At 43.4% G+C, this 24759-nt stretch overlaps 1 protein-coding gene across 2 annotated transcripts in view; it reads left to right on the forward strand.

Moving 5' to 3' along the window:
* The first annotated feature begins 17072 nt into the window (after window positions 1-17072).
* Lgr4 (leucine rich repeat containing G protein-coupled receptor 4) overlaps window positions 17073-24759 on the forward strand; it is a 102278-nt gene continuing 94591 nt past the window's right edge. Inside the window, exon 1 of one of the 2 annotated variants that reach the window (XM_050125365.1) lies at window positions 17073-17668. In XM_050125365.1, the coding sequence (XP_049981322.1) occupies window positions 17484-17668 (185 nt within the window). In that variant the 5' untranslated portion in view covers window positions 17073-17483. The remainder of the gene's footprint in view (window positions 17669-24759) is intronic. The other variant, XM_050125366.1, reaches the window with a different exon arrangement.

Genomic DNA, 24759 nt, shown 5'->3' on the forward strand with positions numbered 1-24759 from the left:
CAAAATGAGGTTTTAAAGTAAATTGCCAAATTTTAAAATTAGTGGCAGTCTTTCCCAAAGTGGTCAAGTGAACATGGGTGGTAATTCAAGGCGGTGCAAATCCTCTTCTGGGAGATTGGAGCACAGGCACCACACCACACAAACACAAGGCAGGGATCAGGGAGCTTCTGCTGTTGCAAATGTACACGTTTGCCAGTAGACCCACACCAGAAGCAAGGAGGGTGGTGTCTATAGATGTCCCTCAGCATGCAGAAGCAGCCAGCCCTGATCTTGAACTCACATTCATTCAACCAGTTTATAATCATTTGTCTGGCAGCACTTTTATCCATGAGAGAATACCCCCTGTGGTGGCATCATCTCCAGGATCCAGCACTGGACCAGGATTCAATGCGGCTTCTTCCTAGTACAATAAAGATTTCAGTAGAAATCTTGAGGAAGAGGATTTGATGCCTGACCCTTGATAGCTAGAGGCTTACCTATACTTACTTTCTGTGGTGGAGATGCCTTTTTACCCACCTGCAGCTATGTCTGGAGCTTTTCCTCCTAGTGGCTTCCTGGGCACTCCGATTTCACAGAGCATAACTTTCCTTATTTGAGTCTTATCAGCATGGCATAATCTTTCTCAGTTAAAGGTCTAGAGCTGGTAGTGTCTCTCTCTAGTCTGGGGGAAGGTTCTACAGCAGCCCTTTCTCCAGTTACAATGAGAGTTTGTCTTTGGCCAGAGATATTTCGTCTGTGTGGGCTCCTAAGATTCATTCTCCTGAGGAAAAGCATCAGTGCAAGCAGAACGACACTGCAGTATCCTTAAAGTCTCCTTATGCTGAGGGCAAAATCCAGGTGTTTGAATATGATCTAGGGAGTTCGGCATAACCCATCCTTAGTTCCTCTCATGTCTGCAGTTCCCTCGACCTGCTCCTACTCACCACTCCACCTTTGGGGGTGGGTTGTTTGTGTTGAAATGAGGTCACAGTGCAGCCTAAGCTGACCCCCAATTCATAGCAAGAGAGTACTGCATGAGTCACCATGCCTGGCTACCGTTCACATTCTGCTAATGGATAGGCAGGTCTATATATACTTTAAGCCTTCACTATTAGCCAGCTTCTGTAGACCAGGGCCCATAGACTGTTCTCTCCAAACCTCAGCTCCTCACTATGGAGGGAGTGATCCCTGCAGAAGGAGCACAGGTGACCATTAAGGTAAAAATAAGATCCAGCTGCTAGGCAAATTAATACAGAAACTTGGGGAAGACAAAACGTTGAATGTCTAGAGATAAAATAGATGTTTTTCTCTTCTTTCTGCAGAATTACCTGGATCTTGTACATACTGTGGAAATATTCAAGCACTGAGCTGAGTCCCCAGTACAATACAGTTTGAAGCCTTTGTTGTAGACGTTGGTAGACGTGGAACTTGAAAATGCAAAAGTGTCTGATTATTTCATATTTCCTTTGAATCTGATGAGGTTAAGGAGGCAGTAACAGATTTTGGGTTTTTGGTGGTGGTAGCAGTTGGTTTTGTTTGTGAACTTGAGATCTTACATCAATCAGCCTCTTAAGTGCTGGAGTAGAGGCATGCACAATCATGTGTGTATGTAATTTTGTATGCAGTTGAACATGCAGACATTTACAGGGGGAAAGGCTGTTACTACCTTTTGTAAAATCATGTCACCCAGACAGTAGGACCCCTTGTGTCCTTAGAGTTTCCCGTCTTGGCATTTTAGAGATGGTAGCAGAATAGAAGAAATCCTCCCTCGTTCTTTTGTTTGTTTGCCTGTTTTTAATGAGCATGGATGATTGATTCCTGCATGGTATACCAGCTGCTTCATTTTGCCTCTTTAAAATGCATGATGCCCGTAGATGATCTAGATAAGGAAACTGAGGCACAGAAAGATTGACTTGATCAAAGTCACAGCTGGTGGGGTCTTCTCTCAAGAGAAATACTAATGTTTGTAACTTCTGCAGCTATACTTCCTACTAGTGATGATAACCCTCATAAAAATATCTTAGAAGAGAGGATTAAGGAAACTTCTTGCCAAATAAAGTCAATCCAGTGTGGTGTGTATGTTTCGCTGTGTAAGTAGGGAGCTAGTCAGCAATGTCTTCACAGTTTAGGGATGATTTAGGGATGACCATCTCTTACTTTGCCACAAGGTGGCACCAAAGAGCCATTGCTTCTATTTTAGAATTTAGTTCTTAACAAACTAAGGAAATTTGTACTTGAAATGTGCTAAAATTGAAAACTTTTTTTTTTAATTGGAACTTTTCAAATGTAGACAAACAACTCTTCCTAGTAATACCCTAAAAGTAATCAAACCTGTAGGAAATTTCAATGGAAGTGAATATCTATGTCTTGGTGGAGTGTACCTAGTAATGGTTTTGTAATTGTGAACAGTGTTAATTGAAAGGAAATATCTTTGACTTTGAGTCTTCTTAGCTGTCTAGCAGAAAGTCATACATTTGGGCATGAGGTTACATCAGAATCAGGACGTTTTAAACATCGACAACCCAGGGTCCATCTCAAATCTATAACCATAACAATAGAAGTAGTTCTCTGTGAATTCTATTTTCAAAATCTTCCAGGGTGATTTCTGTGCAGACAGCCCTGTATCAATCAAAACTCTTAGTCCTTAGTAGAATGGATCATGAGGCGTAGATACAGAAGAGTAGGTCCTCCTAAAAGAATCCAAAGTTAGAGAGTTGGGCCAGAAGGTAAAGGTGCCTTCTTGCCAACACCTTGGCCTAAGTTAGATCCCAGAGACTCCCATGTTGTGTGAAGAGTCCGGCCAGCTGCCCTTAGACCTTCTCTCTAAATAACAGCATGTGCATGCCCATATACGTACACACACACACACACACACACACACACACATGCACAAATGAATAAAAGCTTTTAAGGATTCCGAAAATATTCAATAAATAATGTGCGTTATTTCAGACTTAAAAAAGTGAACAAGCAAAGCTGCTGTAATGTGTTTCCCTATCACCTCAACATCTCCCATTCTCCTGCTTCACATGAATTTTTAGTTTTCTCGGTTGTTCTTCAAAGTGACTTTATGTGGCTTAATAATCGGCAGGAGCTGGGGGTGGCAGGGTCACCAGGTAGGATAAATCATAACAGGTTTGGCCAAGCAGAGGAATGGGCAGAGTCAGCCTTGGTCCAGAGACACCAATAGAACATAAACACACAAGTATTTTGTCACTTGAAAAACAAAACAGAATGGTTAGAACTTACTCAAACTCTGCACATGCTGAGCCATGGCTCCCAACAACTCCATCCTGGCCATCCAAATAGCCTGTAGCAGGGGCTGAATCCTTGTGGGTTTTTTTTTTTCTTTTGTTTTTGTCTGTGGGGAAGAGGAAGGTTTTGTTTTGTTTTCACTTCACCATTCTTCCAAGTTAATCAGAATACTATTTATTTAAAAAGGTAGTGTCCTTTTTAAAGAAATCACCTTGGCCTAGAGTGATGGCTCAGCAGTTAAAAACTCTTGCTGCACTTCCAGAGGACCCAGTTCAGTTGCCAGCATTCCCATTGTGGCTCATGACCATCTGTAACTCCAGTACAGGGGATCTAACACCCTCTTCTGGTTACCAAGGGAATCCAGCAGGCAAAACATGAATACACGTAACAAATAAATCATTTTAGAAAAAAAAATTAAAAATGAGAGCATTGCCTCTAGATGTTTTATTTCAAAAGTTACTTTAAAGACATCTTTAAAACTTGATGATGATGATTCTCCCTGTCACTCTCCTTGTCCCAATGCTAAGGACCAGGACTCAGACTTCTTTGTCGGGCTCTGCCTCTGAGCCACACCCCCAACTCTTGTACCTGTCTTGTACCTGTAAAAAAATTAGTATCCAGGTTAGAGAAGGAAAGGCAATTCTTAGAGTGTGAAATCCTCTCTCCAATCTCTGTTCAAAGCTTCTGCTTGGGTAGGACTTCCGCCTTTTCTAGATTTCTTCCCATCCGTGTTCATGTAGACAGGATAAGTCTTCTGAGGACGTCACTGCTTCAGTGATCCATCGTCTCGCCCGAAAGGCTGCTTTTCCTTGTGTGCACGAGTTGCATGTGCTTCTGTGAAATAATTCTCGTGCTAAGGCCTTTCTAAAGCATTGAAAACTTGTTTAGAATTCTGAAAAGTACCCAACTTAGACTTTGAACACAGAAAAGCAGGTAAAGGTACTTGCCACGAAGGCTGAGGACCCACATAGGTGGTGGGAGGAGAGAGCTGACTCCCACACGTTGTCCATTGATCCATTATCCTTCACACGTGCACAGTAGTGTAGCACATGCATGCCACCCAATCCCAAAATCAGTTATCGTTTTAAAGAAAATGCTCTTTAAAAAGAAAAATAGGAAGGGAAGGCGAAGGAAGAAGAGAAAGAAATGACTCCAATTTGATGATGATGGCATTTTGGTCTTCACAAGGTCTCAGCATGACCAGGTGATAATTGTCCTAGGCTCCTGTCCTAACCCCCCCCCCCGCCCCTTACCCTTCTCTTAACGCCAAGGTTCTGTGCACATCATTCTTGGCCTGTGTGTCTCATCACTAGCTTAAATGCTCTAGACTCGGAACCCACATGTGTTTCATGTACAGTCCAGACACTGCCCTGGAGGCTCATTCTCCTTATGTATTGGAACTGAAGGGAAAGAATATCTAGAGAAGATCAGATCTAAAAAGACTTAGGAAGTGGTGTCTCTCACTGTGACTCTTGAAAGTATCAAAGGGGCACGCACCTTTTTTGTTTTTACCTTCTTTATTGAATCTTTCGGGGTTTCACATTGTACACCCCAATTCTGTTCACTTCCTGGTCCCCCATAGTCCTCCCTCATCCCTGTTGCATTTCCTGCACCCACGAAAGAAAAATAATCAAGCAAACAAAAGCAAGAACAAAAAATAAACAGTAACAGAACAAAAAAACACACCCAAAACAGCAAAAAATCCTGCTTCTCCTCCCCTGACTCTCCATCACCTCTTCACCCATCCTGATGACATCGGAAGCTTCAGTGTGTCATATAGTATACACTGTCCCATTGGCTCGACCGACAGCTGTACATGGTTTGAGGCCTGTGTTTTTTGGTACACCATCCTCACTGGATGTTTGCTGGAGCTCTTCTGGGGTATCCTGTGTCTTGGAGATCTTGTGGGTATCGTTCCACAGGACCAGTTCCTTCAGGAGCTCCAGAAAGACCTAGATACGGTGGGCCTGAGTGTTAGCCAGGCCAGTCAGATGGAGCCACCTGCCTCAGTGGTGGAGTCAGCTCCCCTACATACATGCCCACAGGGTAGGTTCATCCTCGCATGTGGTAAGGCGTGGGGGCCCTTTCAAGTGCAGGGGCCAGCTCTCTTGCTGTAGTAGGCAGTGAGAGGGTAAGGCTAGCTTTCCCAGGGCAGTGAAGGGCAGGAACTGGCTCAGTATAGTCCTCTGATTTCATCTCGCATTATTCCTAAGACCTCCTGAGGTGCCACTGGCCACAGAAATTATCACAGACCACAGCTGTAGCTGAATTACAGACCCAGATATGATCCTTGGCAGCAGCTTAGGACAGGTCGACATCCTGGCTCTGGGTAGAGGGAATGGCCACTGAGGTGGGAATGGCTCCAGCAGTCTTGTGGTAGCTGGATACCACCAAGGACTCAGGTTGTGGCCTCAACCCTATGTCTCTATATGACCATTTGTGGCAGTGCAGGACCCATACTTCATATCAGACCCCCACCCGCGGTAGTACTTTGGATGCCAACATGGTCCTTAGCAGCAATTGGGTCTGGACATCACCACTGCCTTTAGTGGCAGGATGGCCCTGAGGCACTAACTTGGCCCTTGATCTTGTGTCTTCATGGCCTTCCATGGTAGCAGGAGCATCGGACGTCAGCACAGATCCTGGCTACGGTGGGGCCACGGACCCTGACATGGCCCTCAGCTGCAGCTCTGGCCCAGCTGTCACCATATCATTGAGTAGCAGCGTAGGCCACTCAGCTATGGATGCATCCTGGCCCTCAGTCACCAACCCAGACGCAGGTTGCTGGTTTGACTCTGGACTTCTTCATGGTGCTCGGTGGCAACCGGAGTCATGAGTGTTAATCTGGACCCTGGGCCACGGCCCAGATATGGCCCTCAGCGGCAGCCTAAACCCAGATGACACCTGGGGTAGTAGGCCATATCTGTACGGCCCCTGCTGTGGCATGGTCCCCCTGACCCCACCCAGGCCGCAGGCTAGATCCAGGGCCTCTCTACGAGCCCTAGTGGTAACCTGTGCCACAGAGTTCAACGCAGACCCCAACTGCAGCTGGGCCACGGGGTTTTTTTGGTGTTTTGAGACAAGATGTTTCTGTGTAGCCCTGGCTGTCCTGGAACTAGATCAGGCTGGCTTCCAACTCAGAGATACACCTGCTTCTGACTCCCGAGGGCTGGGATTAAATGCGTGCACCACCACTGACCTGCTAAAAAGGGTGTTTTATCTGGAGTTGTCTGCCCAGGCGAGGAGAGTAAGTGATTGATGATATATGAAATGGACTGGCTCCCAGAATGGCCTTCAGCCAGCCTGCCGATGCTTCACCACCAGCCTGCACACCCAGCACAAGGCGCGCATGCAGGTGGCATTTACTGATATCAGCCACCCCAGGCATTGCCCCGCACCAGCCAGGAGAGCCAGAAGACCAAAGTTAGTCATGTGTAGTTTAAAAGATATTTGAAACTTGTTAATAATCTTACATTATCATTTGTTCTATGCTATTTTAAATCCTTTCTCCAAATTCGGCACAGTTTTTCCTGAATAATAACACTTTATGGAGACTAAAACACAGGAGGAAAGGGCGAGTATGCTAAAGCAGCTTACATAAGACCATGACTGCACCGCAGGCTTCAGGACCCCAACGTGGGAGCATTTCCATTCCAAAGCCCATAATACAGACTTGGAGAGTCAGGGCATAGGCACTGTCCACTGTGGTTAGGGCAGCGAATAGTCATCTTGCAGCTTTAACTACTAGACTTGATATTTTCATTGTTCTCTTAATTGATTGTGGCTTAACATGCTTTTGTATGCATTTGTGTCTAGTATCTATGGATGTACACAGTCATACATCTTAGTATACATATTTAGCATATAACTTCAGATGATGTTTGGCACCTGTACTTTTACTTAAACTCAATAGTCATTTCGTACAGGCCATGAGGTTACATCAGCTAAGAAATATTTGTGGTGTATTTTGGATAAAAAGTTACATGAACCCCAGTGTTCAGAATACCCCTGAGTCATTCATGCCAGAAAAAGAGACCCTTTGAAGCTTATAGTGGTTAATTTTGGGGTTGTTTTCCAATATAATCTTTAGTACAAGTTTGCCTAGACATCATATTTTCATTGTTTGATCTTGGCTCACCAGAAGAGATGGATACCTTTGAGGCATAGCCTTCTAAATGTTACATAATCTCCCATAAATTGGCTCCCAAAGATAAGAAGAGTTCAAATGAAGGATCTGCACCTTCTAGAACTGGACTGGGAACCCAGTTGGGGCCTGTGAGCCACAACTAACTCAACACTTATTTTATCTAATAATAATGATGTTGATTATTATTATAAGAAGTCTGAGAGGACTTGTAGGTAAGATGACCAGTGAAGGAGAAGAACCAAAGGGGGGGAAGGCTCTCCATCCAGGCATGGTGAACCACAGCCCACATCTACAAACTAACACTTGCAAAGTGAAGACAGGACGATGTATTGTTCAAGGTTTCCACGTATAGTGGTCCATGCCTTTAATTTTAACACTCGGGAGGCAGAAACAGGTGGATTTTTGAGTCTGAAGCCAGCCTGGTCTATATAGCAAGTTCCAGGCCAGTCAGAGCTACATAGAGAGACCCCGTCTCATGAAAAAAAAGATAGAAAAAAACTTCAAGGTTGTTCTACACTACATAGTGAATTTAAGGCCAAGCTGGTCTCCGCGTGAAACTGGGGTGTGGGGTGGTGATTATTCCAGAGAGAGATCTAGTTCCAGAAATTCACCAAGACAGAAAAACACAGACAACTCACAGAAAAACCAAGGTGAAGACAGCTCTCTCTGTGGCTTCCAGAGGTTAGGATGGAGGGGAAGATTACTAAAGGTTAGTCAAGTGGCCCTGATAAGAGTCTTTCCTTTGGGACAAGTTCACAGCCCTCACAAACCTCAAACACAATACAGGTTTTTATGGTTCAATGGTTCATTCTTCAGACGGAACACCGTGTTATCATTCTATATGTGGGCAAGGGTCCGGCACTATCTTGAGAGAGAATTTATTATTTAGTAATAAATACTAATTATCTTTATCTGAGCTACTGTGGTCACCTGAAGAGGAAATAAACACAGGGTGGGGAGCTTGAACTTAATCTAACGCATTCCCAGGGTGACAGACAGCCCTGGAAGGCAGTTGCAGACAGCAAGATGGCCAGATAATACAAGTAGAAAAATGTAGGCGGCAGGACACCCAGCTCAGGCAGAGAATTGCACAGGGAGAGGCAGTCCCAGCCTCACCTGCCAGGAGCAGATCTCAGCAGCCCAAACTCACCTTGGAGTTTGGTAGCTCCACGTCAGAGCTCAGCTGGTCAATCAACCACCAGATCTATTCTACCCACAATCCACTTTTGTAAAGCCTGAAAATTTGAACACATCGGTGGTTTACTGGACAACCACAGCTGCATCCCTCCAACAGGGAGATTAATACTTGGGATGCCTTGAGAGTATGCAGATAGGTCCTCTGTTTGTACAGGTCTCAGTGATGTGCTTGCCGCTTACACTCCCAATGCAAGTGGAAGACAGCCTCTATCCCGACCTAAGTCGTCAACCACTTCAAGCTGGAGGAACGGAGAGAGGGTGAGTTCTCAAGAGACCTAAGTTTGAGTTCGCAAAATTAGGCAGCTCAAAATAAAAATCCTTAAATAAAACTGGAAAAGCTATCTAAACCAAAAGGTGTACAAATCATGTTTACAGAAACAAGAAGTACGAAAAAGCCAATATGGTCTGTGGTGATTTGAATGAGAAATGTTCCGAACAAGCTCATGTAGTTGGACACCGAATCCCCAGTTGGTGGCGCTGTTTGGAGAGGTTATGGACTTTACAGACTTGGAGCCTGGCAGGAAGAAGTCCATACACGTCTGTCCTTTTTGTTTCCTACATGTGGATAAAGTAGGTGATCAACTTTCTGCTCTCATGCCTCCCCCACCAGTCTAGAGTCTCCGCGTGGAACCAGAGGCCAAAGAAACTTTCTCCTTTAAGTTTCCTTTGGCCACGCTATTTTATTACAGCTACCAAAGCTCATGGCCCCCAAAAACTAAATTTTTCAACTACTGACCTCATAAATCTTAACAATAGTTCAAAATATTGGATGAAAATTTAAAACTTACTAATAAAAATGATCAGAAAAGGAAGAAATAATCAGGTGATTTAGTACAGGCACTGGACAGGCAAAGTCAGCAACACTGAAGAGAAAGTCAGAAAACTGAACGAGAAAAAACAGCGATTTAGATGAAAAAGTAAGAAATGTGGGAAGAATTCATCAAGGAAACTGAGAATCTCTTTGTGATGCAGTGTTAGCTGTCAAAAACATGAAGCGGGAAAATAATAAGGGTTGCTCACATTACAAAATCAGCAAGGTCCCCAATAAATAACTGAAGAGTGCACCTCAAGGTCTAAGATAAACAAGAATAAACCAAACTTCAAAGCAGCAAGCAACCTGAAAAAAATAGAAATTAAGGCAGAAATGAATGAAGTGGAGATCAAAATAACAATACATATAGTCCATCAAACGAAATGTTGGTTCCTTGAAAAGATAAACAATACTGGCATCCCCCTGCAAATCAAAACAAAAGAGAGGAAGAAGAACCCAAATGAATATAATTATTGATAAAAAAAACAAACAAACACAGGTGTACTACAGACTCCACTGAGGTCCCCGAGATAAAGATACTTAGAAAACACATATTCTAAAACACTGGAAGATTTAGAAGAGATGGATAAATATCAAGGCACATGAAGACCAAAATCAAATCAAAAGTGTACGATCAACCTAAAAGATCCATAGCAAAGCAAAAATATTAAAGCAGTTATAAAAATCATCCCCAGAAATTAAAATCCAGGACTGAGTGAATTTACCAATGAATTCTCCCAAACCTTGAAGGAAGAGTTAATATTGTATTCCTCAAACTGTTCCACAAAACAGAAAAGGAAGAGATACTACCATATTCATTCTACAAAGCCAGTATTACTCTGACACCAAGCCCAGGTAAGGAGATTAAAAAAAAGTCAACCAACCCTCTTATTGAATACAGACACAAGCTTCCAAGATAAAATTCTTTCAAACATGAACACATGATTATACACCATGTCCAAGATGGTTTCATTTCAGGGTTGCAAGTTTAGTTCAACATTTCCAAGCTGATAAATATAATTCTTAAGTGTACCAATCACCTTATTGTCTCAATAAGTGTAGAAAAGATCCTTAACAAAATTTATTTGATTATGATAAAATCCCTAAAGAAGCTAGGAATACAAAAGACATGTCTCAACTTAATAAACAGTCTATACCACAAACCTCTCTCCCTACCAAGTAGAGATAAACTGAAGTTTTATCTAATTTTCTTTAAGATTGTGAATGAGGCAAAGGTTCCCATTCTCACTGTTCTTATGCAATATAGCACTTGAGATATTAGCTAGAGCAGTAAGACAAGAGAATGGAAAAAAGGGGATAAAGCAAAATTAAAAAGAAAGGCACAAATGATCTCTATTTGCACACAATATGATCTTATAGTTACAAAACCCTAGCAGCTTTACAAGACAGTTTCTAAATCTGACAAATACTTTCAGCAAAGGAAAAGGACACAGTCAATCCACAGAAACCAGGAGTCTTTGGAAAAAAATTTATTTTTTATTTCATCAACAGCTTTCACAAATAACAATAATAAATTTGCCAAGAAAGAAGTCAGGAAAATTAAAATAGTAACTTTTTTTTAAATAATAACTTTAAGAAAAGCAAAATACCTAGAAATACACCTAACCAAGGAGGTAGAAAAAATCTATTGTGGAAATTTTAAGATACCAAAGAAAGCAATGAAGAGCTCATTTTAAAACAAGACCTCCCATGATCATGGGTGGCAGAATCCGTATTGTAAAAATAGCTAACACTGGGAGGGGCACAGAAAAGCAATGCCATCCACATCAAAAGAAATTACAATTACATTCTTTGTTTGCTTTGCTTTTTCAAGACAGGTTTTTATTGTGTGGCCCTAGGTGTCATGGAACTCACTCTGTAGACCAAGCTGGCTTGAACTCACAGAGATCCACTTGCCTCTGCCTCCCGAGTGAAGATTAACGGTGTGCACCGCCTCCACCCTGGGAGTTGTGTGGAATGAGAAAGCTTCTGCACATTAAAACAGTCTCCAAAGCGAGGAGGCTGCCTATAGAGTGAGGTACCTCTGCCAACCACACATCCTACAGGAATTAGCATCTAGACCGCATAAAAGATTGTGACAATAAAACACCGGAAGAACTGACCACCCAATCAACAAATGGGCCGATGAATGGAACAGATAGTTCTCAAAAGAAAAATACAAATGCCCAATAAATATCTGAAAGTGTTCAACATTTTTACCTGTCATAAAATTACAAGTTAAAACAGTTCCAAACCGTTATCTCACCCCAGTCTGTGTGACTAGCCACAACCAACCATAAATACTGATGGAGATGTAGAGAAAGAGGAATCCTTATGTAGTGGGAATGTGAACTGGTTGCAGCCACTGTGGAAGTTAGTGTGAGGGCGTCTCAAAAAAACTGAAGACAGAGGCCCAAAGATAGTTAAACAGGAAGAGCTGCATGCCATGCAAGACTGGAGACTTGAATCAGATCCTTGGAAACCATGAAATCTGGCTGGAAAGAACTGACTCAACAAACTGGTCCTTTGAGCTACACATGCACAACAAGGCATTCTGACCACCGCCACCACCCGCTCCCCGTCATGAATACACACACACACACACACACATACACACATGATAATAATTAATTAAATTAAAAAAATGACAATAGAACTGTTTGCTATGTGTCCTATAGCCTCTTGGAGACATACCTGAAGGAGTCAGTGAGCACGCCACAGAGATCTTTGCACATCATGCCTATGGCCTCACGATTCACGTTAGCAAAGAAATGAAACCAGACTACATGTCCATCAACAGATGAATGGACAAAAAACATGTGGCTCACATGCATATTTATTCGGTCCTAGACCGAAATGAAACCGTGGCATTTGCAGGAAAATGAATGGAACTGGAAATCATTGGAAGCCAGACTCTGAAAGACAAATCCCCCTGTTTCCTCTCATATGTAAACTACAGATTTAAAGGGGTGGGGGGGGTAAGTAGGAAGGGGACTGTAGGAAGGGGACTGTAGGAAGGAAGCAAGAGACCTGAAGTGACAGTGCGTGACACAGGGAAGGGGAAATGAGATAAACGACACACGTGTGATGAGCGGGATCAACAAGAAGGGGTGATCACAAGAAGGGGAGCTTCTGAGGGAGAAGGGGAGCAGAGGAAGGCAACAGAAAAATACGGGAGAGGACAAGGAAGGAGGAAGACGAATAAGAACAAATCCAGTGATGGATATGCATGAAAATGTCATAATAAAACCCGCTGCTTTTGTATGTTGAAAAGGAATAATGGTTGGGTGTGGTGACACATGCCTGTAATCCAAGCACTTGGGAGGCAGGGCCAGGAGAATCTCTGTGAGTCCGAGACCAAATCGGTCTATATAAGTGAGCTAGCTCCAGGACAGCCAAGACTTTGACCCTGTCTCAGTATGTGTGTGTGTGTGTGTGTGTGTGTATGTATACATACGTATGTATGTATATATATATATGTGTGTGTAGATATATGCACAAAGAAAATCTTACTGAAATAAACACACCCGTGACTGCTTGCTTACGATTATATGTGATTGCTTTTGAGTTGCAATACTGACATGAAGAATTGTGACAGAGATACCTTTACACACACACACACACACACACACACAATACTTAGTATCGGGACATTTACTGATGTTTACGATAAACACTGAACTGAGTTAAATTTTCAGTCCCCGAGGAAAATTTTTTCAGTGGAACATAATATAACAATGAAAATTAATTAAGAATAGCTATTAACTTCAGGAATCTGGAGAAAACTCCTAAGTTGAATGCTAAACAGAACTAGTTGCAGAAGGTATCGAGTGATATGTCTCAAGGCAATACTGTACATTGTTTAGGGACACAATGAAGCCCGTGTAGCTGTGCATGGGAATTAACAATGACATTTAGAAAAATGCTTACTTTACAGGGAGAGGAAGAAGAAAAGAATGGCTGGGTGGGAAGACAAAGAGAATTTCAACCGTATTTGTAACATTTCATCTCACAAGCTGCTTCCTGTAAATTCCCATTTGTTGTCAAGTCAGAGATATTTCATAAAAAATGAAATTCTGCTGAGGTGAGGATTTTTAACCTGTTAATCATTTCAGCACTGACTGAGATTCCCGAATGTCCTAGGTTGATTTTTTGTTTTATTTTGTTTTATTTTTTTCTTCATTGGGTACTTTGGACCTTTACCTATCATGTACAGCATCTATGTATATGGTTCAGGTCCTTCTTATAAGAGTGTCAAAATAATGGGGTGATGTGGTCAAAGTCCAACTTGTCTCCCAGTCCATCCTGTGCCCTTTGCACTGGGTAAGTATCACCAGATGGGCTGCTCTTTCACCCCCAGAACCCCACAAAGTGTCCTCAGGGTTCAGCGACCAGGTCACACTTTTTTTTTTTTTTAATTTCCTTTAAAGACCGTTTCCCTGTGAAGCCCAAGCTGGGTTTGACTTTATGACTCTCCAGCTTCAGCTTCTCTAGGTGTCTAATTACAGTGTATATTATCATAGCCACGTCCCAGGCTGCAGCCCCTACCTCACCTGTGGGTGCTACAAATGTAGCCATCTGTGGCCACAGGAAAAGACCGCGTCTTCAGCAGAGACTGATGAGATGATTCTTTTGCTTGCACCAAACGTGTACTTGGGTTACCAATATCTTCCTGGTGCCTGTAGCTTACTTAGGTAAAAGTTGAACATTTTTCTCTAGTTATTTGGGACAGTGCACTGAAGTTTGTGTTTCTTTAGTTCATTTTGCTTTTATGCTCTAGCAGGATACCTGTCCAAAAGGTGAGAACTAAAAGATCGATTTATTCTTAGCAAAGCTCACATAATGTAATAAAATAGGGAGAGGAATTTTTTAAAGATTTATTTATTCTATGTATGAGTGCTCTATCTGCATGTACACCTTTATGCCAGGAGAGGGCATCGGATCCCACTGTGGATGGTTGTGAATCACCATGTGATTGCTGGGAATTGAACTCAGGACTTCTGGAAGAGCAGCCAGGGCTCTTAACTGCTGAGCCATCTCTCCAGTCTGTGGGATATGATATGAACCTCTTAATAGATTTTTTTTTCACTTTACTGCCAAAGACCTTTGTGATCTTTGTCTTTTTGGCTAAGCTGCAAACATGAAGTTTTTTTTTTTTTTTTTTACAATTTATTTTCCTCACTTTATAAACAATAAAAATTTATTCCTTAATAAAATCTCTACCTCTCCCTTTTCAAAATTCTGAATCTCTATTTCACCTAGGTTGCCAACCATAGCAAACAAAGTTCTTGAAGGTAGTCATGAACCACCCGTGTCGTTTTCATTTCGTGACCTTTAGAAGGCCAGTCTAGCCCCTGCCCAGGCACACGAAATTATTCTGTGCATGTGCTTCTTATGACTATTGAAATTTGGAAAACACTTTATTTTTATTTGATGTGTATGTGTTTTTGTCTGCATGTATACTATGTACCACATACACATGCATGCCGATGCTCATGCCCATGTGTGCTCCACATACACATGCATGCTGGTGCTCATGGAGGCCTGGAGAATGTCAGATTCCCTGGACGTTGAGTCACTGGCAGTTGTGAACCACCATGTGGGTTCTGGGAACAGAACTCCTGTCTTCTGCAAAAACAAGTGCTCTTAGTACTGGCCATCTCTCCAGTCACTGGGAAAAACCTCTTCAGAGAAAGAGACAGACAGACCAGACAGACAGACAGAGCGACAGAGGCAGAACATGGAAATGAGTCTGCAATACTATTATTATATTTATATTAATCATGCTACATAATATAATACATGTTAAAGTCATAAATATAGTATAATAGTTAATTATATTAATAATAGTATTATCATACTCTTATTCCACCACCCATGAAGCAGAGGCATGGTGAACCGAAGTCAGTCTGGGTTACATAGCAGGACCCCATCCACATAAATACTCCTTAGAAATGAAAGCAACCATAAAATCTATAGTTATTTTAATACAGCAGAAAGTGTACCTTAGGAGGAGAAATTGTGTCACCTTTCAGCTTTTTTTTAAAGAAAGAGATGACTTCAAAGTACCAATTAAAACTAACTACATTATTTTTTTTTTACTTTGTTCACTCATGAAAGCTGCTGGAAATAACAGAAAGGAAAAAACCAAAACCAAAAAACAAGTTGGAGGTTTCTGAAAACCGGACCAGGCAGGATTCAGGAGCTGGGAGTTGGTCTGTGATGATCTTAGGCCAAGGGCATTTCATGACACCTGAGAGGTTCTGATGCCCTTGTCAATAAAACCAGGAGACCACTTGTCTTTTTTTAAAAGTCCTTTTTCAATGCTGTAGTGAGAAAATAATCATTTTTAAAACTTATTTGTATTTACTGATTCACTAGCATAAGTTTATAGTCTATGGATCCAACCTGGCTTTATTACTATTATTATTACTATTATTATTATTTACCCTATGTTATTGGATCCAAAGATGGTGGAATTGTTTTCATTTAAGATATTGTCTAGGTCTTCATTAATTTATTTATATTTTCTTTTTTTATTTGCCTGAGATGTCTAGTTAACTCTATACCATACAGGTATTTTAATACTCTCCTTGCTATAACTTTGAAAATTAATTAATAGCGTCTATGATATAGAGTAAAACAACCCAAAGGCATAGCAGAAAGGGAGAAAGGACCCACTGACAAAGCTGCATTTTTCGTATAATGATTATGGGGGTATTAGGCCATAAGGGACACAAAAACCCAGAAAAAGGAAGGAATGCTGATAGTAAGTAAGCACACAAGTTGTCTTTAGTGTCTCGAGGGCAGTCAATTGACACTTGAGCGTTCTGTTCCAGAGCTCGGAATCGCCACCGTCTAGAACTCTTCGAAATCCTTGTGTTTTAGGGTTATAAAGGGAGGAAGAAGTCTGATTTGTGTCATGGATGATTAACCGCCGATTTAGCTCCCAAGTGTGAATGAAAACGGGTACTAAGATCTCAGAGGCGAAGTGAGATCCAGGAGGGGATACACTGTTTAATTTGGTGCACCGCTGAAACTCAGAAATTTGGGTCAGAGAGAAAGAAATGTTCCCTCCCTCCTCTTCGAAATCTGGCTCGCTCTTTTCTTTCCCCTGTTTGCAAAGCTCTAATGCCCTTGCCCTTAGGAGCAGCGGAGAGTCATTTGAAACGACTGAAAGCTGGAGGCAGAGTTTTACTTTTCAGATCATCCAATTTAGGAGATCCAATTTCTGCCGAGGGAAGAAAAAGACTGGGTGGGGGAGGGAACCAGCCGACTCCTCGTCTTCCGAGACGTCTACCTTCAATCCACAACCTGAAACGCAGACACAAGCCTAGTCAGGGTTTTTCACTTGAACCTCCACCACCAACCACCACCACCACACCAGCAGCAGCAGCAGCAGCACCAACACCAGCACTACCTTGTCACTCACTCCAGAGAAACACGCCCCTCTACTCTTGACCAATAGTGACTCCCCTGTCTGCATAGTAATAAGCTCGAGACGTCCCCTGACCAATGGCGCTCCGGGAGCAGGGTTAGTTTTGCATGTACCTAAGTGATTTGCATAACCCGGCGGCCGGGGGCTCCGGAGGCGAGCGTGCAACCCTAGAAGGGAAAAGGACGCACAGAGCGGGAGCCGCGGCGGGGAGATCGCGGACAGCCGGAGTGTTTGTGAGAGCCGGGGCGGGGGCTGGGGCTGGGGCTGGGGCCGGCATGGCTGGAGGCTGCGCTCCGCAACCTTGAGGAGCCGTGCGTCTGGAGGAGGCCCGGGACAGGAGACGGCGGCGGCGGCGGCGATGGCAGCGCGCGGCCCCGGCAGCTGCTCTGGGCCGGGCCGGCTGGCCTGAGCCACCGAGCCGCGGGGCTGCCCGTGCGCGTCCATGGAGCAGCGGGAAGGGAGCAACTGCGGAGCGCCGCGTCCTTGCGCTGCGGCGGCGGACTGCTGAAGGGAGCGAGCGCACGCGGACCGCCAAGAGACGGTGCCGGGGCCCCGAGCCCGGCAGGCCGGCTGCCCCGGGGGACGGCGGAGGGCAGCCGAGGCGAGCCGAGCGAGAGGCGCCGCGGGAGAGGCGGGCGCGGGCGGCGGCCGCAGCAATGCCGGGCCCGCTGAGGCTGCTCTGCTTCCTCGCCCTCGGGCTGCTCGGCTCGGCCGGGCCCAGCGGCGCGGCGCCGCCTCTTTGCGCTGCGCCCTGCAGCTGCGACGGCGACCGTCGGGTGGACTGCTCCGGGAAGGGGCTGACGGCCGTGCCGGAGGGGCTCAGCGCCTTCACCCAAGCGCTGTGAGTGCGGGAGACCGGGCTACGGGCTGGGGGACTCGCGGGGCGCAGCGGGGCGGAGTCAGGGCTAGACCCCAGCCTCCCAACCCCCAGTGCTCTAGGGTCCAGGGTGCACGGATCACCTGTGGGTGTGTGCGGGGGCATTGGCACCCTTTCCCGAACGGTGGCCTTTTCAGACTTGGCCAGTCCGGATCTGAGCCTCGAGGAGCTTTCTCTTTCCCAGACTTTTTGGGCGCAATCACACCCCCATCCCCTTCTCAAAAATATATTTAGGGCCAAGAAAGAGGGAGGAGGCTGGAAACGCTTGTCCTTGGCAGCCTTTCACGCGACCTCTTCCCCCATGCGGCCCCCTATTCGGCTGGCAAAACTTTGGCCACGGATGAGGGCGCCTAGAACTTGGCCTGCCTTTGCCAGCGAGGCACGTTCCATGGGGAAGCACCTGGATCCCCCTAGGGTTCCCACAGGCGGAGAGAAGAAACACCTGTACCTTAGAAGGTGAATCGCTATCCAGTTTAGCCCTATCCTGCCTGTGCAGTGTGGCACCCTAGCCCAGATCCACTCGGGACTCACTACCACACGCCGGGCACAAGGGAGGAGGGGAGATTCAGCTTTTTCTCGGCGGGAATACTCTTACTACATAAAGCGTTTTAAAGAAGGAATGCTGACCTAAGCTAGAGAATGTTGGGAGAGGTGGGCTACCCTTTTCTGCCTGTGTCTTCACCAGTAGAGCCTTTCATCGAGCTGCCTGAGGTCAGGAAGAGTCACACAAATGGTTCTGACCCCCAGGTTCCTCAGAGACCCTGAGCGATTTCAACATCTGGAAAAAGGAGGAATCTGAACTAGGTATTGGAGGTGGTGGTGGCAAATGCCAGCAATAGAAAAAGAATGGGGGAATTGAGCGAAGGGGAGCTTGTGTGCCTCTTCCATCCTCCTCCTGTCGTGTTGTGTGGCACGATTAAATCAGGAGCAGGGGAAGAACTGTTGGAAAGGAAGGGGCCAAGAGGCCCTCGGGCAAAGGAAACTTCCTTTTTCCCTACGAGCTACCAAAAAAGACCTCATAGACACAGCTTTAAAGCAATAACAGATCTTGTGAAGGGAAAACTCCCTTTCAGGCAAGCCAGGACATTGCTGTATTTCCAGGTGGGTGGTGACAAGGTATTCGCTGGCCCTGTAGGTTGGGGATAATGAGAATTGAGGCCTGTGGCTTTGCAAAGGGGGAGTATTTCACCCTAGTCTTTGTTTTTGTCTCAGTCTCGGGTGTTACTTATGCATCGAAAGACCTTTCCTTTCACAATGATATTTAACCTTTCACCAAAAGAGTTCAGTTTGAAGCACGCAGCGTTTTGCTCACAAGGCTATATTAAGTGGCAAAATTTGAGCAGGGTTGGGAAGTGGTAGAGGCGGTAGGTTTTTACTTTCTCAAACCCTTTTGAAACTTTAAGAGAATTCAGGCAGAAAGAGAGGTGACTCTACCTGAACCATTTAGAAAGCTTTATATATAATAACATTTGCTAAAAACTAGGATTTCACTCTTTAACTGGTTTGTAAAGACTTTGTTTAGTACATTCCCCAAACATTAACAAGATTTGTCCCATAAGAAAAAGGGCCTGTTTTACCACAATACCTAAAACCAGAGAGTAATGTCATGTTCTCTGGGAACATGCTCTTCTAGAGAGCAACGTACAACCTGGAGATTTCACTGGAGACAAGGAAACACCTTATCTAATGTGGAGCCCTAGGGAGTAACTGTGCATAGCTTGTGGTGTGGACAGATAACATTGTTTCTCAATGTTCTCTGCCGTGGTCAAACATGGTCAATTGGTAGAGTGATTACACATGCTGAGAACTCATTTTCCCCAGTCCCTCTGCTTCACCCTCAGTACACACACACACACATATTTATATATAATGTATATATAAAACCACTCTATCTTAAAGGGTTTTGAAGGACAGTGTATTTGCTTTTAACACGTGAGGAAACCAGCTGCCTCTGCAGAGTTAGGGCTTGATGCCTAAGCTCTGTACTCTGTTGGCTCTCACAGGATAACTTAGGATAGTCCAGGGCTTCCATTCCATGCCGCTTCCATGGACAGTGTACACTAAGAGACTAGGTCTACAGTCTCTATGCCATTGTTTACATATTCCTAATTTCTGAGTCTTGTCATTTGTGAAATTACAAACAGAAAAACAGAAGCCTTAAGATGGCGACTGTAGTTCTCAGGGTTCTTGCTTATTCCTCAATGGCCTGTCAAGTGACTCCAACTCCTCAGGTGGGTGCACAGCTCACCTTGGAGACCACAGGACCATCAGAGAACGGGGATTTTATTTGGCTTAGTCCACAGAGTCTGGTGCACAGGAGGAACTTAAAGATTCTGGAGTGAATAAATGAGCACACAGGGCCACATTAAAGCGTTTCGAATCCAGACACCAATCCCATGGGAGTTTGACTAACTTGGACTTCTCTGCATTTAGCCTTTTGTCCAGAACTCAGAAGGCCCCAGAGATTACATACCCGCTGTTCCTACTTTAGGTTGGTTTAAACTTGTTCTGTCAAACTATTTCCTGCTGAAGGCTATTTTATAAGACTTGGGGCACAGAACCAGATGAAATCCCCAGAATCCTTGATACCATTTTTAGTGATTGTATTTCTGAACAACTATTTTGAATCCTATACCACAATGTATGTGGGCCTATCGCAGTTAAATAATCTTACTAATACTCAAATTCCGTTTTATTTTATGAAAGGGTTCAAGGTTATCCCTCCAAGTGTGGCGGAAAAAGTCCAGGTTAATCACCCACATTCCAGGCTTGGGGAGAGGAATGAAGTGGCATTGATGGTGTGGAGGGGAGTTTTCAGTGTGTGTTTTCTGGACCCTGTGTTTCTGCAGCAAAGTTTGAAAACTATAGATTTGGGACACACATTTTTATATCCAAATTATTCCTAACTTTAAGCCGATAAAGTCAGTATTTTTGGCTTCCTGAAAGAGAGTGGATCCGAGCCTTTGATCACCACTTAGCTCACCTCTGAGTAATTGTGTGGCCTTGGGCAAGTCATTCCACAACCGTTTTGAGTGTGTGACAATTTCCTTATCTGAAAAAAATAAAGAAACTGTATTCCCTAGATTACCTAGATCTCAGCTGCTTATTCTCTTGTCCAACGTTGCTGATTTTATGTAATTCTTACTCGGCTTGAGGATGGCGCTGTGGCCATAGGATGACCTCCTGCAAAGATCTCAGGAGCAGGGGAACATTCTTCCAGTTGAAGCTGCAGAAGCCTTTTGATTACCCCTCACTTGGAGGAGTTCTTGTCTGTGTTTAGAAGTGTGTGTGAGGAAACTTGCCATGGAGACTTGTTGCAGAATTCATGAGTAGCAAGGCGCTCTGCTAGGCTAGAATGGCCCTGATTGTTTCCTGTGTGTATGGCTTAACACTTGGAAACGAAAATCCCTCTGTTCCACTAATTTGGACACTGTACAGAAAGTTGCTCAATGTCCTCCCTTCAATGTAATTAGTCATAGCTCAAACCTTTACAGCGAGCATGGTCTGTACCTGGGCAGCTTTATCGAGCCTTTCTTATGGAACTGACGGTTACCTGAGGGCTTTGAAGTTCTTATTAAAGAGCCATTTGCTTTTTCTTCTCCTTTCATTGGTATCATTTCAGAGTTTTCTCCAAGGTGCGTGTTCTTCAGTATACCACACAGCTTCCTTTACAGATAGCAGTTGGAAGTATTTTCTTTTCCTAACTTCCAATATCTACTCTGTACGCCATCACAGGCCTAATCAGTAATCAGTATCAGATGTTAATACTCTATTAGTAGTAAAATTTGACATCTTTTTAGATTTCCTAATTCTCTGCAAATTTCACTGTTAAGAGATGTGTTCTTTTTATGCGCAAGGCAAGGTCAATACAGGAACATCTTTCAGTTTGGATCCTCTGTTTTACAAACTAGTGAACTACCCCAGAGAAAAGAGCATTCTGTGAGAAACACGAGGAGCTAGGTTCCAGATCTGTCAATAATTCACTGGAGTGACCTTGAGTGAGTCATGTGCCTACCCCTCGAGGGCCCTAATTTCTACTGTCTGGACAAACGGAGACAGCAACAACTCTTACTGACAAGACTTTTCTTTCTATTTATTGTATATAATTTTCAGTGAACTGGGGGCTTTAGGGCCTTGCATATGCTAGGTAAGCACTCTACCACAAAGCGATACCCATTAGCTCCGAATTTTAATTTTTATACATTTCTCAAGCCAGTCACCTACCCAGTAGATTAGACTGGAGTACTTCCATGGAAGAGGGCATCCATGTCTCCCCAAGCAGGGATGTGTTAGCTGTGGCCTGGACAGTGCTGAGAATTTATACCAGGGATTTACTTTTTCTGTACTTCTTTAAGACTTGCTGTAACCAATACGAGTTCACGATTTGCAGCTTCGCTGGCGGCTGTGCCAGTTCTGCTGTCACAGGTATTTACTGTCCGAGGACTTGGCTCTTAGCTTTGGGATTGTAACGTAACATTTGACAGCTTAATCTCTCAGGAGAGATCAAAGATCTGTCTTTGTAGGTGGATCCAGGCAAGTTTAGGCATTTTCTTGGCCTCTGCCTTTGTCAGTCTGTCTCTCAGATTTGTATTTTAGTCGTCTTTAGAATGGTAGAAAGTACTGACAGCCTGCCAGTTTGGATTTTAGCTTCTGGTCTCCTTGATTGAGCTTATTCTACTTGTGTGCGTGCGTGTGTGTGTGTGTGCGCGCGTGCGTGTGTGTGTGTGTGTGTGTGTGTGTGTGTGTGTGTGTGTGTGTAGAACATAAAATTGGAAGGATCATTTGGTGAATCCTAGAATCTGAGGCCAACTCTTACTTTTGTCTCCATCAGCATGTAGTGCAGTTATTGAAAAGCCCCAGCAATGGTTCCTGTACCTGGGAACCAATTCATGTCAACAAAAATACTTTATTGGGTTGTTAATATAATAGCTTAAAAGGTAAATCCCACCAAATATGCCTTCAACTTTGAAAAGTTTGAATAAGCCCACATCTGTATTAGTGATGGACATCGTTGCTCTTTCCTTCTGTAAAAGCAGGTGTTAAAAGTTTTAGGTTTATAAGTATATTATACAGGGTGTTCCTCAGAAGTCACGGATGGCCCATGTTTGGCAGTATCAAAGTTTGTTTTCAATAAATAGAAAAGAAAGTTTTTTTTTGGTTCGTTTGGTTATTATTATTATTTAATTTTTTGGCTACTTCTGCTTAGTGAAGTATAGTTTTTGTAATAGCTTGACTGAAGGTGATAAAATACTCCAATTTTAAATACTGCCAGTGAAGAAGAAATGTCTAGGGCATGCAATCAATCAGTACTCTTACACAGTGGCTAATTTGTCTGCCTTCTTGACATTTCTTTTGTATCTTTAAGCACCTGATGGTCAAACTGCATGTCAGCTATCAGTCTGTTGTTTGAAAGTGAGTGGGTTCCTAAACTGAGTTAAAAACTGATCGTAGAGGGAAAGAGACTGTGATTTTATAGTTTGTAGTTGTTTAATGGTGTTTCAACTTCCTAAAGACTGTAGCAAGATCAAATACCTCTTTTGAGTAGTACTGTATACTTTTGTGCAGAATGCACTGTGTTCATTCAGAGACAAACACGTTACTAAGCTTTGGGGGCCAGGTCTTATCTTGCAAGATTCTTAAAAGTGCTAAACTATTGTGTGCCATGGTTTGGCAATTAAACTTTCCAATGTTTGGATTGTTTAAGTTTGTAAAACATGTCTTTACATTAAGGTATTTTTTAGTTGTCAGAAAGGCACAACCGCTAGGTCCCCCTAAATCACCATATTTGGGATCAAGTACCTTATTTGTTTGTTTATTCATTTACTGTTATGTAACTCTTTAGGTGCAAGTGGTTAAGGTTTGGGAAGTGCTCTTTTACCAGTCTGGGCCCAAGAAATGAATGTTTAAATGTTAAGTATACGCCTACATGCATTTCTTAACTTTTTGTATTGAAAGGTCTTATGGACAAACCAAACCCTGAATCATGCACCTGTGGTAGCATATTGTGCCATACAGTATGAAAATATCTCCTAAGGGAAGGCTGGCCAAAGATATTTTAAGAGGCAGCTGTGTGTATGGTTAGCTTCCGAGCTGGTGTTGTGTCTGCTAGTAATGAGACATGTAGAAGATGCAAATTTAATAGATGGCAAGATACTCAGTGACGCTCCATCCTTCATATGAAATTCATATTTACATATTCTGAATCAAGATAAGCAAAGGGCTGTGGTGTGAGCTCTCTTAGCTGGTTTGTTTTCCCTAATTTGTTTGTTTCTTTATTTTTTGAGACAAAGTTAAGATCTTACAGTGTAGCTGAAGTTGGCCTTGAACTCTTGAACTTGTGATCCTCTTCCTCCAGCCTTCGGAGTGATTTTGTTTTATATTAAAAGAATAATGTATGTTTTTTGTTTTGTTTTTAATATTGACCATTGAAAGAATGAAATCACATTATGCTCTGACTACAAAGTTTTTTTTTTTTGTTGTTTGTTTGTTTGTTTTTTCGAGACAGGGTTTCTCTGTGGCTTTGGAGCCTGTCCTGGAACTAGCTCTGTAGACCAGGCTGGTCTCGAACTCACAGAGATCCGCCTGCCTCTGCCTCCCGTGTGCTGGGATTAAAGGCGTGTGCCACCACCGCCCGGCTACAAAGTATTTTTGATACATTATTTAAATCATAATTTAGAATCCTTAGAAAAATTGCCAGGTATGTTCACACCCCTGTGTTTTCAAAGCTCTATTTAGGGACATTTTCCCTCTCCAGAAAATGGACTGAAGTTCGACAAACATTTGGCTCCCTTACTTTGTAGTGGTTCTAGGCATGGTTAAGAGATGTGCCTAAAACTGATTCAAGTCTAACTTTTCCAATCTCCCTGTACATTAGATTTCATGGTATAGTAATCGGCATAGAACACAGAATAATTTAGTACAAGAGTTGACATCTAGACTGCCCCCAAGCAAGTAGATTAGAGTTGTTTCTAAGCTAAGGGGGATGAATTTCAACAACCTCGCTCTCTTCAGGATTTTGGTTTTGAAGGAGCCGAGTAGGAGCTGTGCTTTCACGT

This window comes from Alexandromys fortis, unplaced genomic scaffold (genome assembly GCF_014885135.2).
Source record: "Alexandromys fortis isolate MF-2015 unplaced genomic scaffold, M_Fortis_MF-2015_v1.1 scaffold_229, whole genome shotgun sequence".
Classification (NCBI taxonomy): Eukaryota; Metazoa; Chordata; class Mammalia; order Rodentia; family Cricetidae; genus Alexandromys; species Alexandromys fortis.